This window comes from Neophocaena asiaeorientalis, unplaced genomic scaffold (genome assembly GCF_003031525.2).
Source record: "Neophocaena asiaeorientalis asiaeorientalis breed wild unplaced genomic scaffold, Neophocaena_asiaeorientalis_V1.1 scaffold429, whole genome shotgun sequence".
Classification (NCBI taxonomy): domain Eukaryota; kingdom Metazoa; phylum Chordata; class Mammalia; order Artiodactyla; family Phocoenidae; genus Neophocaena; species Neophocaena asiaeorientalis.
The window spans coordinates 236,338-255,530 of NW_020173550.1; the positions used below are offsets into that span (position 1 = coordinate 236,338).

The 19,193-nt window shown below is 36.3% G+C and overlaps 1 protein-coding gene across 3 annotated transcripts in view; it reads left to right on the plus strand.

Moving 5' to 3' along the window:
• CENPC (centromere protein C) overlaps window positions 1–19,193 on the plus strand; it is a 91,216-nt gene that overhangs the window by 43,897 nt on the left and 28,126 nt on the right. For all 3 annotated transcript variants that reach the window (XM_024747700.1, XM_024747702.1, XM_024747703.1), the window contains exons 9-12: window positions 6,402–6,593; window positions 12,139–12,400; window positions 17,679–17,822; window positions 18,961–19,043. In XM_024747700.1, the coding sequence (XP_024603468.1) occupies window positions 6,402–6,593; window positions 12,139–12,400; window positions 17,679–17,822; window positions 18,961–19,043 (681 nt within the window). The remainder of the gene's footprint in view (window positions 1–6,401; window positions 6,594–12,138; window positions 12,401–17,678; window positions 17,823–18,960; window positions 19,044–19,193) is intronic.

The window sequence follows — 19,193 nt, forward strand, 5'->3', positions numbered from 1 at the left end:
AACTGGGAGAATGACTAAAACACCTAGAACAGTGCTTTTCATATTTGCATGTGCATTTGAATTCACTGAGGGTCTTGTTAAAATACTGATTAATAAACTGATTTAGTAGGTCTGGGGTGGGACCCAAGATTCTGTATTTGTAAACAGTCTATTCCAGGTGATGCTGGTATAGCTGGTTTGTGAACCACATTTTTTTTTTGTGAACCACATTTTGAGTATCAAAATTTAGATAGTATCTAAAATAGCTCATGCTGGGTAGCAGTTTGGCCAGTATCACTGCCTAGTGAAATATAGGCTTCAACCTGAATTCATTATTTTGATGCGTATTTATTGAGAGCCTGTGTACCAAACATAATGTTATATGTTATAGGTAATAAAGATGACTAAGATGTAGTTTTCATTCTAGCCTAATTAAGCACCAGCTAACTTCTGGTACTGTAATATTCTGGTTCTCCATGTTCTTTGTTTGATTTCCTTCTGTATCTTTTTATTGATTACTTTTTCTCATTTCATCTATAAATTTTGATGACGGTCTCTATATTTCCCAAGTTTAATAGTTTTCCTTCTGTTCTTCCTTTACATTCATACCTTGAGAACACTTTTTCTTTGCATTAGATATCAACTCTGTCTGAATTAGTTCCCCAAATTTACCTTCTTAGTGATAGCTCTAGTCTTGTATGTCCAGATTTCAACCCCTATTATGCTGTCCTTTCTTCTTTTTATTCTGTATAATTTAATACTTAATTATGTGGTTATATATGCCTACTCTGTTGGCCTTATATACTATTTTCTGTTTGTTTTTTTCTTCCAGTTTTATTGAGATATCATTGACATACAACACTATATAAGTTTAAAGTATACAGCATAATGATTTCACTTACATACATCATGAAATGATTACCACAGTAAGCTTAGTGAACATCTGTCATTTCATACAGATACAGAATTAAGGAAGTGGAAAAAATTATTTTCCTTGTGATGAGAACTCTTTGGATTTATTCTCTTAACAACTGTAATACATAATGTACAGCAGTATTAATTATATTTATCATGTTGTACATTACATTTCTAGTAATTATTTGTTATAATTGGAAGTTTGTACCTTTTGATTGCCTTCATACAATTCTCCTTCCACCCCCACAACCTCTGATAGCCACAGATCTGATGTATTTTTCTATGAGATTATTTGTTTTTGAAGTATAATTGACTAAAACACTGTGTTAGTTCTTGTCACACAACATAGTGATTCAGTATTTCTATACATTTCAAGCTGATTGCCATGACACATCTAGTTAAGATCTGTCACCATACAAAGATGTTACATAGTTATTGATTATATTCCAACACCGTATGTTTCATACCCATGACTCATTTATTTGCAGCTGGAACTTTGTACCTCTTAGTTTCCCTCCCCTATTTCTTTTCTTCCATATCCCCTCCACATGTTTGTGTTTTTATACTTGTTTTCTAGTCTCATAGCACTGTGGTCAGAAATGTTGCTTAATATGATTGCAGTCTTCTTACGTTTACTGAGACTTGTTTTGTGGCCTACCATGTGATCCATCCTGCAGAATGTTCCGTGGACACACAAAATTTGGATGGAATGTTCTGTATATATCTTTTAATTCCATCCGATTTAATATGTTGTTTAAGGCCAGTGTTTTCTTGTTGATTTTCTGTCTGGATGATCTGTCCATTGATGTAAGTGGGGTTTACAGTTCCCTACTATTATTTTTACTATCAGTTTCTCCCTTTATATCTGTTAGTATTTGCTTTATATATTTAAGTGCTTCAATGTTAGATGCATATATATTTACAATTGTTATATCTTCTCCTTGGATTGATCCCTTAACCATTATATAATGTTCTTCTTTGTTTCTTGTTAGAGTTTTTGTTTTAAAGTCTGTTTTGTCTGAAATAAATATTGCTACCCCAGCTTCCTTTTGATTTGCATGGAACACCTTTTTCCATTCCCTCACTTTCAGTCTGTGTGTGTCTTTAGATCTGAAGTGAGTCTCTTGTAGGTAGCATCTATATGGGTCTTATTTTTCAGTCACTCTTATTTCTTTTGACTGGAGCATTTAGTCTATTTACACTTAATTATTAATAGTTATTTATTTATTGCCATTTTGTTAATAGTTTTATAGTTATTTTTTGTTCCTTCTTTTGCTCTCTTCCCTTGTGATTTGATGTCTACCTTTAGTGATATGTATGGCTTCTTTTTTCCTTTTTGTGTATATGTCTGTTATGGCTTTTTGGCTTGTGGTTAACATGGAATTTATATATAGCAATCTATATGTATTACATGATTATTTTAAGTTGCTGATCTCTTAAGTTTGAACACATTTTAACAACCCTGCATTTTACCCCGTATTTACCGTGCTTAAAATTTTTTGACATCGTATATACATCATGTTTTATTTATCCCTTAACTACTATCCCATAACTACGTTATGGATATAGACTTACTACTTTTGTCCTTTAACCTTTCTACTAAGTTTATAAGTGGTTGATCTATACTACCTTACCTGTATATTTGCCTTTACCAATGAGATTTTTCCTTTCATGATTTTTATATTCCTAGTTGTGGCCTTTTCTACTTAAAGTCCCTTTAACACTTTTTATAAACCTGGTTTCATGGTGCTGAACTCTTTTAGATTTTGCTTGTCGATAAAACTTTTGATCTCTCTTTCAAATCTGAATGATAGCCTTGCTGGATAATCTTGTTTGTAGGTTTTTTCCCTTTTGTCACTTTAAATATATTGTGCTACTCCCTTCTGGCCTGCAGAATTTCTGCTGAAAAGTCAGCCAGTAGCCTTATGGAAGTGCTCTTGTATGTAACTAGTTGCTTTTCCCTTGCTGCTCTTAATATTCTCTTTTTAATCTTTTTTTTTTGGGCCATTTTAACTTGTTTTTTTAAAAAATTTATTGACGTATAGTTGATTTACAGTGTTGTGTTAATTTCTGCTGTACAGCAAAGTGACTCAGTTATACATATATACATTCTTTTCATATTCTTTTCTATTATGGTTTATCACAGGATATTGAATATAGTTCCCTGTGCTATACAGTAGGACCTTGTTTATCCATCCTATGTGTAATAGTTTGTATCTGCTAATCCCAAGCTCCCAGTCCTTCCCTCCCCACTCCCCCTCCCTCTTGTCAGCCACAAGTCTGTTCTCTATGTCTGTGAGTCTATTTCTGTTTCATAGATATGTTCATTTGTGTTGTATTTTAGATTCACATAGAAGTGATATCATATGGTATTTGTCTTTCTCTTTCTGACTTCACTTAGTATGATAATCTCTAGGTCCCTCCATGTTGCCGCAGATGGCATTATTTCATTCTTTTTTATGACTAATATTCTATTTTGTATACATATAACATGTTCTTTATCCATTCATCTTTCAGTGAACATTTAGGTTGTTTCCATGCCTTGGCTATTGTAAATAGTGCTGCTATGAACATAGGGGTTCGTGTATCTTTTCTAATTAAACTATAATTGTTTGGGTATATGCCCAGGAGTGGGATTGCTGGGTCATATGCCATTTTAATTTCATTGTGTGTTACTGTGGTCCTCTTTGGGTTGATCTTGTTTGGGACTCTCTGTGCTTCCTGAACCTGACCGTTTGTTTCTTTTACCTCATTAGGGAACTTTTCAGTTATTATGTCTTCAAATATGTTCTCCGCCCCTTTTCTCTCTCTTTTCCTGGGACCTTTATAATGTGAGTGGTAGTACACTTGATGTTGTTGTCCCACATATCTCTTAAACTGTCCTCATTTCTTTTTATTTTTTCTCTTCAGCTTGAATGATTTCCACTATTCTGTCTTCCAGTTCACTGATCCATACCTCTGTAGCATCTAATCCGCTGTTGATTCCTTCCAGTGTATTTTTAGTTTTAGTTATTGTATTTCTTCAGCTCTGTTCAGTTCTTCTTTATAATTTCTAAGTCTTTGTTAGAAACTTCTAATTTCTCACTGTGTTCATCCATTCTCCCTAGTTCTTTGAGCATCTTTATTAAGATCATTATCTTGAACTTTTTATTGGGTAAATGGGTTAACTTCATTTCATTTAGTTCTTCTAGGGCTTTATCTTGTTCCTTTGTTTGGAACATATTCCTCTGTCACCTCATTTTGCCTAATTCTCTTTTTATTTCTATGTGTTTAGTAGGTTGGTTACAGTTCTTGGGGAAGTGGCCTTCCTTATGAGATGTCCAGTGGGTGCCCAGCAATGACCTGCCCTCTGGTCATCAAAGCTATATGCTCTAGGGGTGCCCTGTGTGGGCTGAGTTGGCCCTTCAGTTGTGGCAGATTGATTACTGTGGGTGCACTGGTAGGCAGGCTTGCCCCCATCTGGTTGGTTTTCTGGCCCTGCATAATGTGGAGGCTGCTGGCTGCTGGTGGGCGGAGCCAGGTCCTGGGGTAGCTGGATGTGGTGCTGGCGGTCTTGGAGCTACTGTTGGCCTGCTGGTGTGTGGGGCTGTGGCCTGGGGAGGTGGTTCCTGGGGTTGATGTTGTCTACTGGTGGGCAGGACCTGTTCCTGACATGGGTGGCTATGAGGCCCAGGGTGTCCTGGAGCTGGTGTACATTCACTGGTGAGCAGAGCTGGGTCCTGGGATATTTGGCTGTAGAGCCCTGGTATTCCTTGAGCTGGTGTCAGCCTGATGGTGGGTAGGGCTGAATCCTGGTGGTTGGCTGTGGGGTCCCAGGAGTCCAGGGGATAGTGCTGGCTCACTGGTGAGTAAGGCTGGGTCCCCACTAGGCTAGCTTCTTGGCCTCGGGCATCCCAGGACCGGTGCCAACCAGCGGGTGGGAGGATCTGGGTTCTGGCACTAATAAGCTAGAGAGAGGATTCCAAAATTGTGCTTGCCAACAGCAGTGTCCTTGTGATATAACAAGTTCCCCAAAATGACTGCAACCAGTGTCTGTGTCCCCAGGGTGAGCTCCAGTTGCCTCCTGCCTCTCTGGGAGGGTCTCCAAGATCAGCGGGTGATTCTGACACAGGCTTCTTTCAAATTACTGCTTCTGCCCTGGGCCTTGGAGTATTTGAGATTTTGCCATTTTAATTACAGTGCCTTTGCCTGTTAAGAGTGGAGTATGTATTTCCTGTAGCCCTCAGGTTCTTGTGAAAGTAAGTCTCACTGGCCTTCAAAGCCAAACATTTTGCGGGGCTTGTCTTCCTGGTACAGGAACCCTAGTCAGGGGAGCCCAGTGTGGGGCTCAGACCTGTGGCTACCTGGAAAGAACCATGCAATTGTAATTATCCTCCTGTTTGTAGGTTGCCCACCCTGGGTCTTGACTCTGCCTTATCTCTACCTGTCTTATTGTGGTTCCTTCTTTATATCTTTTGTTGTGGGAGGTCTTTTCTGCTAGCCTTCACATTGTTCTCATCAATAGTTGCTCTGTAAATAGTTGTAATTTTAGTGTGCCTGTGGGAGGAGGTGAGCTCAGGGTCTTCCTACTCCACCATCTTGGCCACTGCCCCTGGTCTTATATACTTTTATGCAGTTCATTTACTCTGTGAGTTTCCTACTTGCTATGATTTTAACTCCTTCTTTGGATCTCATAGAAATCTTTGTGTCAGAAACTCAAAAATCCTAGTTTCTTGATCTACTCATTGGTCAAGAAAATTTTTCATTACATCTACTAACATCTAATGTTTTAAATCTTCTGAAAAAAAGAAAATTTCCATTTTTAAACTCATTTTGGTGGCTGTACATCTTTTAGATGCAATATTTGTATTAAAATAGCTTCTATTTCTCTGATTTCCCCTTCTTCCTGGTTGTCAGTCTCAAAAACAAAACTAGAATTTATCTGTCCCTTTTCTTAGATCTTTTCTTATCTACCTGCTTGTGTAGTAAAATGAAGTTACTGTTGATGCCAAACCTTTTCATTAGCTTTTTATTGCTTGCCATATTCATCGTTTTAAAAATTCTTTTTCCTCTTTAAATTCTGTTTAAAGAAACAATCTTTTTTCCTTCATATAGGAAAGATCTCTTTATTGAAAACTTCCTTAAAATATTCTCTTCCATAAATTAGATTGACAAAAATCATGAATTATTTTAAAAAAGAAAAGCAGTAGTTAACCTTTTTTTACAGGGGACTTTAGTAGTGGAAGGAGTCATATATTTCATTTTTCCTTTTCAGAGTATACTTTTTTTTTTTTGATTCAGGAGTATATGTTAGTTATCAAGCGATGTGAAAAGTTTGCATTTAACTGAGAGAAAGTTGTAGATTTTATTGAGAACATGTGACTTTTAAAAAATAGAGATGAAAAGAAGCCCACAGAATAAATTTAAGAAGTTCCTGTAATTGAGAGGTTTTTTTTTATAATCTGCTCTGGTTTTCTGAATATTCTTTGGTGCAGTAGATTTTGAATTGTTTTTATTCTTTATTTTAGGAAGCAAGAAAGGTAGCACCAATGTTCCTCATGCAGAGAATCAGAAAAAAGATAAGGAACACAAAAAGAAGCGTTTTTCAGATGGGTCCAAGAAGAACAAAATTGTACCTGAAGAATTGACTTCAACTGTCACAAGAAGTCGAAGAATTTCCAGACATCCATCTAATTGGTGGGTGGTAAAATCAGAGCAGAGTAAGTATTTTTATTTAAATTATGTTCATTCTATAAGAGCCTCTATGTTTGATTTATACTCCCATTCTCTTGAGAAAAATCTCATGAGGAAAAATTTAAATTGGATTATCAATAGAAATATTAAATCAATTAATTATAAAGATATTTATGAGGCTTTATCATATACAGTATTCTAGATATAGGGATACAGCTGTGGAAGAATAAAACCAAAAATGAAAAATTGCTGCTCTTTTAGGACTTACATTCTACTGGAGGAAGATCAACAATATAGATATATAATTCATTCAGTGATGGGTAATTGAGAAAAACAAGGCACATAAAGATTAGAGTTGGGAAGTAAATGGCAGAGCTGGGAGTAGATAGGAGAATGGAGCAGAATATTGTTTTTGTAAAAGGTAGCAGTAAGAGTTGATTAGGATCTTTCAGAGCACATATATGAATAAAGTGAAGGAGGGAGCCATGTAAATAATTTGGTGTGGAGCATTCCAGACCAAGGTAACAGTATTAGTATAATAAAAGTACTGATGGACCATGCTGGAAAAGCTTGAGGAATGTCAAAAAGTCAGCATGGCTGAAGAAGAGAGTAAGCCAGGGCAGATGAAGTCAGAGAAGCAGGCTGTGATAATGAGTTTAGACAAAGTGTATTGGGAAGCTGCTGGACAATTTTAAGCAATAAAGTGACCTGATTGACTTATCTTTTAAATGGATTATTATTACTGCAATGTAGGGAGGGAACTAGGACTGGGCAAAAATGGAAGCATGGAGAGTAGTTAGGAGGTGGTTGGAGGGAAGAGAATGGAAATGTTTGGATTCAGGATATTTTTGAAGGTAAGTCACAGAAAGTACTGATGAATTGGAGTGAGAGCTGGCTTCAAGGATGATTCAGATTTTTCTGCCTGGACAAGCAGAAGAATGGATCTACTGTTTGCTGAGGTGAGGAAAGGTTTACTGAGATGAGGAAAGATATGAGAGAAGCGATTTGGGAAGGATATCAAGATTTTACGTTGTAATATGTTAATTAGATATCGAAGTAGATATATTGAGATAGCTTGATAAAATGAGTCTACAGTTGGGGGGAAAGATCTGGGAGGACATATAATTAGGGAGTTATCAATATAGAGGTGATCATTAAAACTTCAGGACTACTTGAAATTATCTAGTGATAGACTATACTTGGAAAAGAAAGAAAGCTAATAATTGAGTCCTGGGAGACTCCAATGTTAGGAGTAGGGAAGAGAAAGGAAGATCCATCAAAAGGACTGAAAAGGAGCAGTTAGTGAGGTTAAAGGAAAATGAGAACTTAGGGTTATGGAAGTGAAGTAATGAAAGCATTTTAAGTATTGGATGATGAACTATTTTAAATACTGCTCATGGCCTGAATTAGATGAGAGCTAAGAATTGACAATATGGTTTTGGCAACATGGAGGTTGTTGGTCACCTTGATAAAAATTGTTTCTGTAGAATGATGAGACCAAAAGCCTGACTGGAGGTGGGGTTCAAGGGAGTGTAGGAAGTGAGGTAGGAAAGACAGTAAGATAAAGGGACATAGCAGATCTGGGGTCAAGGGAAGGTGTCTGTCTCTCTTTTAATATGCAATATACTACTACATCAGCTTATCTACTCATTAAAACGACTTTGTAGAAAGGTAGAGGATAAATATAGGATCACAGTCCTTGTGTAGGCAAGGAGTAGGGTGTGGTCCAGTCCATAGTAAAAGGGTTAGCTCTAGACAGGAGCAAGGACAGTATATCATATAAAAGAGGAAAGGCAGGGTATATGGCAACACTTAGAAATAGGTTTGTAGAGTTGATGATGCGAAGGTAAATGTTGGGCAGTGGAGACATCGAATAATATTCTCCAAACTGAGAAGGAACTTTGAGACTGAAAAACCAGGCAACTCCATAAAGTACAATTATGAAGTTTATTTTGGTTGTAAAGGCAGGATCAGGTGGTTGATGATCTAGAGGCATTCGCAGCTGCACTCCGCACAGCCAAAAGGGGTACAGGGAGATTTAAAGGGGCCAGAGCTAAAAATAGATTCTGACTACTAGCGAGAAGCACATCTGCACAGATAGGAACCAGGGCTTTTCCTCCCCTCCGAGGGTCTCATTTAACAATCTGAGTCAGTAAAGGCATTCTTCCAGTTTTCATATCAGATTAAGGCAAGGATAAAAGTTGATAGGGAACATATCTGGCTTGGGCATATTCCTTTTGAGGAGGCTAAAGCTCAGTCACACTGAGGGGAAGGGGATGGTACTGTGGGACTAAGAAGGAACTGACAAAATGGAGTCAGTGTAGTTCAGCCACACAGTGAAGATGTACTCTTCTGAACATTTTTGTTTTCTCAGTGGAATAGTAAGCAGGGTCATCAGGTAAAAGTGAAGTGGGAAAGGTGATAATGGCTGTCTGAAGTTACCTTGTAGTGATAGGCTACAAAGCAAAATCAGCAGAGAAAAGTTACATGGACAAAGTCTGAAGGAAATCGTGTGCAAGCTTCCAAGAGTCTTCTCCCAGTGCATTCATACAGGAGGCACTTAGTTCCTCTAGCTAGTTTTGACAAGTTTGTAAAGTGTTTATCAAGGAAGCTCATTAGAGATTTAGTGCCCAAGATTTTATTGGCGATGGTCGCCTAGGCACCCTCTGCCTAGCATGTCCTAAAATTACAGGCTCCCTGAAGGAAAAGCAAGTATTCGTCATAAACCATATTTTTTGCACAAGCAGTTTAGGCACACTAAACCACATTTACCAGTTATGAAATGATGGGAGCCCTCCTGAAATTCAAGTGCCTACATGCTACTCAAGGGCTAAGGGCTAACTTTGCAAGCAGGCCTTTCAAAGGATAGCATTCTTAGGCCTGCTATGCCAGCTCTTTTCTGTATAATATGAAACATTTATTGTTTCGGTAGAATTTTTTAAAGGAGATGATCATGGAAAGATTGGTATATGGTAAGGTAACATTTACATATGTAGATACTATCGAGTGGGGCATTTAAATCGGTAAGTGAGAGACTAGTACATGTGTGGCACTGTATCTGTGAGGTCTTGTTGCTACGAATTACTGAATTGTAATCCAGTAAGAAATGTTTATTCTGTTGCAGCTCTTCTTGGATTTTTGAGTTAGATCTGAGTTCAAATTATGATTCCTCCTCTTTGAGATTACTTTTTTCAGTTTCTCACTCTAAAATGTGATTACCAATACTTCCACCTCATTAAGTTGTTATAAGTATTAAATGGCATATACTTAGTATTAAAATGTTAACTACTACTGTTACTCCTATGGAGAACTCATCTTTTTGCCCCACATTGCTGGAAGCTACTATGGTCAATGAACATGTAAATATATGGATTAATAAAAATCTTACAGAGCTTGGATAAGCATGCTGGAACTCCAAAATTTACCAAAAAAAGACCTGAAACGTATCAGTCCTGAGACATGTTGGGTTGCTGATCAAGTAGGGAGTCACAGAAGTGGAGGAATGCTTACAGATCACCAAACTCCTTCATCTGATGGAAGAAGAAACTAAGTCTGAAGCATAGAAAAGCAACATAAGTTCCTCCTAAGGTTATAGACCTTTGTGCTAGAATTGGAAAATAATGGGACCCAGATTTCTTGACTCTTGATCTACTGCCTGTAGTGTACATGTGACCCTCCTGCTTTTTCATATATGTCGAGAAACATTTATTGAGTTTCCACTGAGGCAGGAATGGTGTTAGGCTGGGCCAGGTCTAGATGAGGCAAATGAGCAACCTAGAATGGGAAATTTAAGGAGACACTTGGTCTTAGGGTTGTGTGAGTGACTTGGAGTAAACACCTTTTAAAATTTTCCACCCTAGTTAGAATTTTTATTTTTTCCTTAGAACTTTTAAGATATACTCTCTGATAAACATTTTGCAATATATACATATATTAATTATTGTATTCTGTACCTTAAACTTGTACAATGTTAATATGTCAATTTTTTCCCAGTAAAACTGGGAAAAAATTTTTTTCTACCCTAGGCTACTCTTGCTTCACCATAATCCTGCCCTTGCTGTTAGGCATGAGGAATATAAAGATAGGTAAAATGTCAATCTTGGTCTTAAGGATTGCCAGTCTGCTGGAAGAGAATGATAAGTAAACAATCAGATGTATGATAAACATTGTCAAAGGACTGAGAGAAAACTACCTCATTTAGCCTTGGGAATTAGAGAAGGCTTCCTGAAGATTGGATTAGGAGTCAGCTAAGTGACTACTGCCTTTTTTTTTGATTTGTCTGTTTGGAGGAGAGTGCTGAGAGTTACGATTAATGAAATAAGCACTCTAGATGTAGTAATAAATTAGAATTGAAAATATTTAGACTTGATCCTTAAGCTATAGGTAATCACAAAAAGATATTAACCAGGATTGTAATGATTCAGTTTGTGTTTTCCAAGGATGATCCTTGAAGCAGTGTGAAGGATGGATTGAAGAATGGCAAGCCTAGAGAAAGGAGATCAGTTAAGAGGCTGTTTTAATGATCCAGATAAGAAATGATAAAAGTCGCTGCTAGGGCTTCCCTGGTGGCGCAGTAGTTGAGAGTCCGCCTGCCGATGCAGGGGACACGGGTTCGTGCCCCGGTCCGGGAAGATCCCACATGCCGCGGAGCAGCTGGGCCCCTTAGCCGTGGCCGCTGAGCCTGCGCGTCCGGAGCCTGTGCTCCGCAACGGGAGAGGCCACAACAGTGAGAGGCCTGCATACTGGGTCGGGGGGTGGGGAAGGCCCTGCTAATGACAGGCAGCAGAGCTTAAAAGAAGAGGATTTGAGAGACATTAAAAAAAAAACAACAGTAAAATGACAGGATTTAGGGATTGCTTGTGGATAGGGACAGGAGTCTTGGATGACTCAGATTTCTGATTTAGGCATCTGGGTAGTTAGTTATACTTTTCATTAAGATAGGAAATAAAACCAGAGTGGCAGATTTGGGGGAGAGTGATAGGTGAATATTATAGATATCAGCATGTAGATAGTAATTAAAGTTATGGGTTGATAGGTCCCTCAGAGAAGGTACATAGAGTGAGAAGATGAAGCTGGGACCTTGGGGAAATACCAGGATCTTAAGGATGACTGGAAGAGTAGTGGGCAGAGCCAGAGAGGGTGGTTTTGGAAACTCGTGATAAATTTAAAAGGTTTGGTACGTGTATCTATAAATTGAGGAGCTGCATAGTTTATGAATTTAACTTGAAAACAAATATAGCCTATGAGGGACTTCCCTGGCAGTCCAGTGGTTGAGACTTTGCCTTCCAGCGTAGGGGGTGCGGGTTCGATCCCTGGTCGGGGAGCTAAGATTCCACATGCCTCGGGGCCAAAAAAAACAAAACATAAAACAGAAGCAATATTATAACAAATTCAATAAAGACTTTAAAAATGGTCCACATCAAAAAAAATCTTAAAAAAAAAGAAAACAAATACAGCCTATGAGATTGGGGTGTATATGTGTTTACATGTAAAATATAAATCATGTTGGTATTTTAGTGAGCCAAATAATCAAACATTATACTAACTTTAGGTTATCATTTAATCCTTTAGGTCCTTTTTCTAGCAATTCTTCAGTAAGAAGTGAATTGTCATTGTATCATAACAGTAAACAAAAACCTGCTGAAAAAACAAACCAATCATCTAAGAATACTGGGAAAAAAACTATTCCGTTTAAAAGGCAGAAGAGAGCTGATGAAGGCAGCTCAAGAACACAGAAGGTTTTAAATGCTAAAGATTCCAGTTGTTCTCAGAATGAGTCATTGGAAAGTGGTGAGGCAGACCCAGCTGAGAAGAAAAACCTTAATCCTTCTAGGTAATAATGTCTCTTATGTGTACAATGCAGTTATTTTTGTTTGGCATTTAATAATTTGTCTATGTTATTTAATCATTTATATAGAGGCAATGTTAGCATAAAGGAGTCTGCAGTCTGACAGACCTGCTAGTAAATCCATGCTCTGCCATTAGCTGGGTGACACCCCAGGCAAAATAGTACTCTGAATGTTTCCTCATATTAAAATGGGGAATAATATATAGCACATGGGGTGTGAGTGATAAATTTAATAAGGTAAGCATTATTGTCGCCTAACAATCCCTTTTTTAAAATTGTGATAAAAACATATAACATAAAATTTATCATGTTAATCACTTTTTTTTTTTTTTTTTGCGGTATGCGGGCCTCTCACTGTTGTGGCCTCTCCCATTGTGGAGCACAGGCTCCAGACACGCAGGCTCAGCGGCCATGGCTCATGGGCCCAGCCGCTCCGCGGCCTGTGGGATCTTCCCGGACCGGGGCACGAACCCTTGTCCCCTGCATCAGGCAGGCAGACTCTAAACCACTGCACCACCAGGGAAGCCCTCTTAATCACTTTTAAGTGTATCATTTGAGTTGCTTTCTTTTAAATGAGGTTAATGTAATTACAATTATCAGGAATACATCTTAATTCTATCCCCATAAGATGATTAGTTAACATATTTTAGTGCTTACTTTGTATCAAATATTCACTAGATACTTTGAATAAATTCTCATCAGTCCTGACAACGTACTGAGGTAAGTATTGTTCTTACGCATTTTTGCTTTTTGATAGAGCATTCATTCATTCATTCATTAAAAAAATAATACATATTATGTGTGAGAAACTGCAGGTGGTGGGGATGTATTGAAATAAATATAGAGTGCTCTAAAATACATTAGTGTAGTGTATGTCATTATAGTGCATACTATCTAAACAGTTCATTGAGTAGTGAATTTCCCCCCACTGATTTGTAATGCCCTCTCTGTCTTATATCAGACTTCCATATTTATATTAGCTTGTTCCTTAATATCATTTGATTTTCATTAAGAATCTTAAGAGGTCGATAGGACAGGTGTTAGCTCTCTTTTTACATATGAAGAAGGTACACTTAGGTTAAATAGTGTGTCATTGGATATGTAGGTCTTTTATTAGTCTAACTGTTTTTACTTGAATGTATTAATAATGATAAATAACTGTTTTATTAAACAAAGCAGATAAGCCTTAGCTATGGGTTGAGAGAAATACTAAGGTATAAAAATTGAGTTTTTAGGTTGAGTTTCTGAATTTGAGCTAGTACCCCTAAAACAAATCTTATCTTATGCACAGTGAGAAGGAGTTAGTCTAATGAGAAATATCCAAAGTTGATAGTTGCTACAGTATCTACTTAAGAAAGCCTGTTGGGTATCTGGATTCATAGAAAGGAAGATCTTTGAGACATTTGTTTAGTTAACCTGTATAGTCATTAAGCTACTTACTATAAATAAAAGATCAAATATGTAATTATTTTGGTATTCTACTTGCCATAATGTGGGAAGATAAATCTTTGTGGTTACTCAGTGGCTCTCATGGAAACCTCAAAGATAATTTAGATTTAAAAAGCATGTTAACAGTATTATTGTTCTGTATTTAGGAAAGGCAAAAAAAAAAGAGACATTATTACATTAAAATATGAATATGTCTAGTTTGTCTAAGGAGTCTTCCTGATTAGAAATATTACGTGGAAAAAATATTACGTGAACTTCTCCTTTATACAAGTAACAGATATTAAAATTTTAACTTGAATAAAGTGATATTTTTTGCTTCTTATAACCTAGTAACTATGGTCATTAATTAAACTACAAGCTAACACCCTTATTCCCCTCTTAAAGCGTTTAGGAGAAAAAAAAAATCTTAAAGAGCTAGTGCATTTAAAGTGTAAGAAGCAATTACCCTCTAGAAATATTTGAATTTCTCTAAGCTTTTTAAAATTTGTATAAGCACTTAATTTTTATATTATTTCTATAGCCATTTGGAACAGAAGTTTACTACATTAGATTTTTTAACAGCTTTATTGAGGTATAACTCATATATAGTTCACTCATGACGTGTAGCATTCATTGGTTTTTATTGTATTCACTGATAGTGCAAACCGTCAAAATAGTCAATTTTAGAACATTTTCATCATTAGGGTCCTTTAGCTATCATCTCCCTGTTCCCCTCCCCAGCAACTCTACGGAACCACTAACCTACTGTCTACAGATTTCTCTATCCTAGACTTTCATATGAGTGAAATCATATAGTACGAGTTTTTTTGCATTGACTTCTTTTAGTTTGTGTATTTTCAAGTTTTATCCATGTTGTACCATGTATCAGTAATACATCCCTTTTTATGATCGAGTGCTATTTCATTTTGTTACATTATGTTTTATCATTCATCCATTGTTGGACATTTGGGTTGTTTCTACCTTTTGGCTATTATGAATAATGCTGGTATAAACATTTGTGTACAAATGGAATTGCTGAGTCATATGGTAACTTTACATTAATCCTTTGAGGAGCTGCAAAGACTGTTTTCCAAAGCATCTGCACCATTTTATATTCCTACCAGCAGTGTTTAAGGTTTCCAATGTCTCCACATCCTTGTCAGCATTTGTTATTATCTGATTTTTTGATTCTAGCCATCCTAGTTGGTATGAAATAGCATCTCATTGTGGTTTTGATTTTCATTTCTGTGAAGACTAATGATGTTGAGCATCTTTTCATGTGCTTATTGGCCGTTTGCCAATCTTTAGAGAAAGATTTACTCAGATCCTTTGCCTGACTTTTTTGGGATTGTCTTTTTTTTAAATTGAATTGTATGAGGTTTTAATATATTCTAGATACAAGTCTCATCAAATAAATGATATTTGATAATCTTCTGTCTCATTCTTTGGATTGTCTCACTTTCTTGATGGTGTCCTTTGAAGCACAAAAGCTTTTAATTTTGATAAAGTCCCATTGATCTGTTTTGTCCATTGTTGCTTGTACTTTTGGTGTCATATCTAACAATCCTTTGCCCAGTCCAAGTTCAGGAAGATTTACTCCCATGTTTTTTTCCTAAGAGTTTTGTAGTTTTAGCTCTTAAATTTAATTTTTTGATCCATTTTGAGTTAATTTTTGTGTATGCTGTGAAAAGTCCAACTTCATTCTTTTGCATGTGACTATCCAGTTTTCCCATAACTGTTTGTCAAATGGTCTTAGCACCATTTTTGAAAATCAGCTGACCATAGATGTATAGGCTTATTTCTGGATTCTCAATTTTCTTGTTGTCTATATATCAGTTGTTGTTCTAGAACCACACTGTCTTGATTACCATTGCTTAGAGGTAAGTTTTGAAGTCAGGAAGTGTGATTTTTCTTTTTCACGAATATTTTGGCTATTCTAAGTCCCTTGCAATTCCATATAAGTTTTAGAATCAGTATGTCAATTTCTGCAAAGATGTCAGAATTCTGAAATGGATTGCGTTGAATCTATTGGTTTGAGGAATATTTCCATCTTATCAGTGTCTATTGATCCTTGAACAGGGGTGTTTGTCCTATTATTTAGATCTTTAATTTTTCTCAGCAGTATTTTCAGAATATGTTTTACACTTCTTTTGTTAAGTTCATCCCCCCAAGTATCCCTTTTGATGCTGTTGTGAATGGAATTGCTTTTTAAATTTTATTTTTGGATTGATCATTGCAAATGTATAGACATACAATTGATCTTTGTATTTTGATCTTTATCCTGCAATCTTGTTGAGCTCATGTATTAGTTCTGAGAGCTTTTTAGTAGATTTTGTGAGACTTTCTAAGTACAAGATCATGTCATTTGTGAATAGTGATAATTTTATTTCTCCCTTTCCAATCTGGATGCTTTTTCTTTCTTTTTCTTGCACTATTGTCCTGGCTGAAATCTTTAGTACTATGCTAAGTAGAAGTGACAATAGCAGACTTCCTTATCTTGTCTTTAATCTTAGGGGGAAAGCATTGAGTCTTTCACCATTCAGTATGTTATTAGCTGTGGGTTTTTCATAGATGTCCTTTTATCAGGTTGAGGAAGTTACTTTTTATTCCTAGTTTGTTGAGTGTTTTTGTAGTGAAAAGATACATTTTGTCAAATGCTTTTTTTTTTGCATCTACTGAGGTGATTGTGTGATACATTTTTTTTGTTGATAAAATGTTGCTAGTTTTTCTGAGGGTTTTTTGTTTTGTTTCGGGTTTTTTTTTTTTTTTGGCTGTAGTTTTCTTGTGATGTCTTTGTTTAGTTTTGTTATCAGGGTAACACTGACTTCATAAAATGAGTTGGAAAGTGCTCCTTTCTTTTTTGGAAGAGTTTGTGAAGAATTTGTATTAAGTCTTTGAATGACGGTAGAATTCAGTGGTGAAACCATCTGGGCCTGGGCTTTTCTTTCTGGGTAGTTTTTTGATTACTGATTTATTCTCTTGTTATAAGTCTTTTGAAGTTGTTTATTTTTCTCTTGAATCAGTTTTGGTAATTTGTGTGTTTCTAGGAATTTGTCCATTCCATCTAGGTTATCTAATTTGTTGGCATACAGTTGTTTATAGTATTCTCTAATAATCCTTTTTTTTTTTTTCTTTTGACGCTGAAGGTAGGACCTAGAGGGAGACTAGAAACTCCAGAAATAAACTATCAAAGAATACTCAGAAGTTTGGATGCTCTTTAGTTATGTTGCAAACATAACTAAAGACTTTTTTTTCACAAATGATAAGAATAGGCTGGTAGACTGAGTCAAGAAACAAATTAAAACATAGGACTTGTAAGATGTGAGAGTGGAGAGAGAATTATGCAGTCTAGGAATAATGTATCTTGTTTGCATATATTTGGGGTAAGCTAGTTAGCTGGCAGCTACCAAAGAGATGAGCCTAGGTCCCTCTGAGCACTCTGCTGTTCCTTAGTAGGCTGAGTAGAGGTATCATATAAAACAATTTCAGTTGTTTGTGGATTTTCAACAAAAACTGTGATAGATTTAACTGTGTAGTATACATCATAAGCTGCCTGTAGTTAATGTCTCCCAGTGCCCTCCTATCATCATGTCTGTCTGTCTCAGTTAGGCCAGGTCTGTACCATTTCTTTTATCAGAATTTTTCAAATTAGAACTCTTGGTAGGTTCTAAAGTCAAATTTCCTTCCTGGATTAGTTGTAAGTTTTAGGACTTGAACAAGGTTATCTGATATTTGTTATAGCCAATGTTATATTGTCTACCCACCTTGTGTAATGTTTCTAGAAGAAATATTCTTTGAAGAAATGTAAAAAATTACAAACTTTTCATTTTCATAGAGGTACAGGAAGCTCAAAGAATAAAGATAGTATGGCTGCACAAAATGTTCATCAAAAGTCTCAGATCAGTGGATATACACGCAAGACACGAGCAGAGTCAAACTTGGATTCTAGAGAGCCTGGGACTTCAGTTTTGGAAGGAAGGTATGCATGTGTTCTAAGGATAATAGGATTTACTCACTGTATTTGTTACCAATTGCTGTGTAACAAATTACTCTCAAAGCTTAATATTAATTTTGTTAGTGCCTTGCAAACATTATTTCACAGTTTTTGTGGGTAGAAATCTGGGAGAGAATTAGCTGGCTAGTTCTGGCTCAGGGAATCTCATGAGGTATAGCAGTCAAGATATCTATCTGATTTGCAGTCCTATGAAGGCTTCACTAGAACTTGGAGGATCCACTTATAAGGTAGCTAGAGGCCACAGTTTCTTGTCATGTGGCTCTCTCCATAAGGGTATTCAGTATGGTAGCTAGCTGGCTTCCCACAAAGCAGGTGATCCAAGAGAAAGTGTGACTATCATGGAGGCCATAGTGTCTTCTGATGACCTAGTCTTTGAAGTCTTCCACTTTATTCTGTTCACTAGAAACAAGTCACTAAGTCCATACCACACTCAGAAGAGGGGAGTTAGAATTAGGCTGTACCTTTTGAAAGGGGTGTCATCTAAGAATTTGTGGATGTAAATTTAAAGAGAGCATACTCAGTGAGCAAACCAGATTAACCTAGTCTCCTAATATCTGAAGTCATACACCCTTTTTCAAAATGAAAGAATGGTAAATTATAGCAGATTCTCAGACTTTGAAGGGATGGCTAAGATTTCTTTACTCTTTGGGAGCCTGTGACCACTAGGCCTGTCTTGAGCTCATAATAGGAGGAAGAGGATCTAGGACTGGGATAAACTGAATCATCTCTGAACAGCTTCTGAACTATATTTAAATTGCTTGTTTTTGCCTGTAGTTTAAAAAAAAATTAAGATAAGCTGATTTATTTGTAATTTTATTTCTTATGATTTGATTTTTATCAGAGTGTTATTTGAGTTGACTTAAATTTGTAACTCTGATTCATGAGTTAGTTTAAAAGGTTATAAAATTCAGTATTATCATGTTTGACAAGTCAAATGTGGTATTAAATTGTGGATTTTTTGTTTTATGCAGCAAATAAGTATACTATTAATATTTTATAAGAAAAAAACCTTTGGCAGTTTTAGGATAAAAATGACCATTAAGGTAGATATATTAGATAGATATAAATGCACAAATTTTGTGGTTTACTTTTTTTTCTTAAGTGGACCTTCTAGGCTCAAGAATTATTTAACGTCTGGAATGAATAATTCAGATGTGGATGATAATGAAGTTCAGGAAAGTTTGAGTAAGTTATGATTTATTTTCTACTGTCTTGATTTTTATAGTATTATGCATGTGAAGTAAGGTGTGCTATGTTTTATTTAAGTTATCACCAGTGACATTTTTGTGGCAAATATGTATTGAGTACCTACCCTTAAGAACCTTACTTTATGGT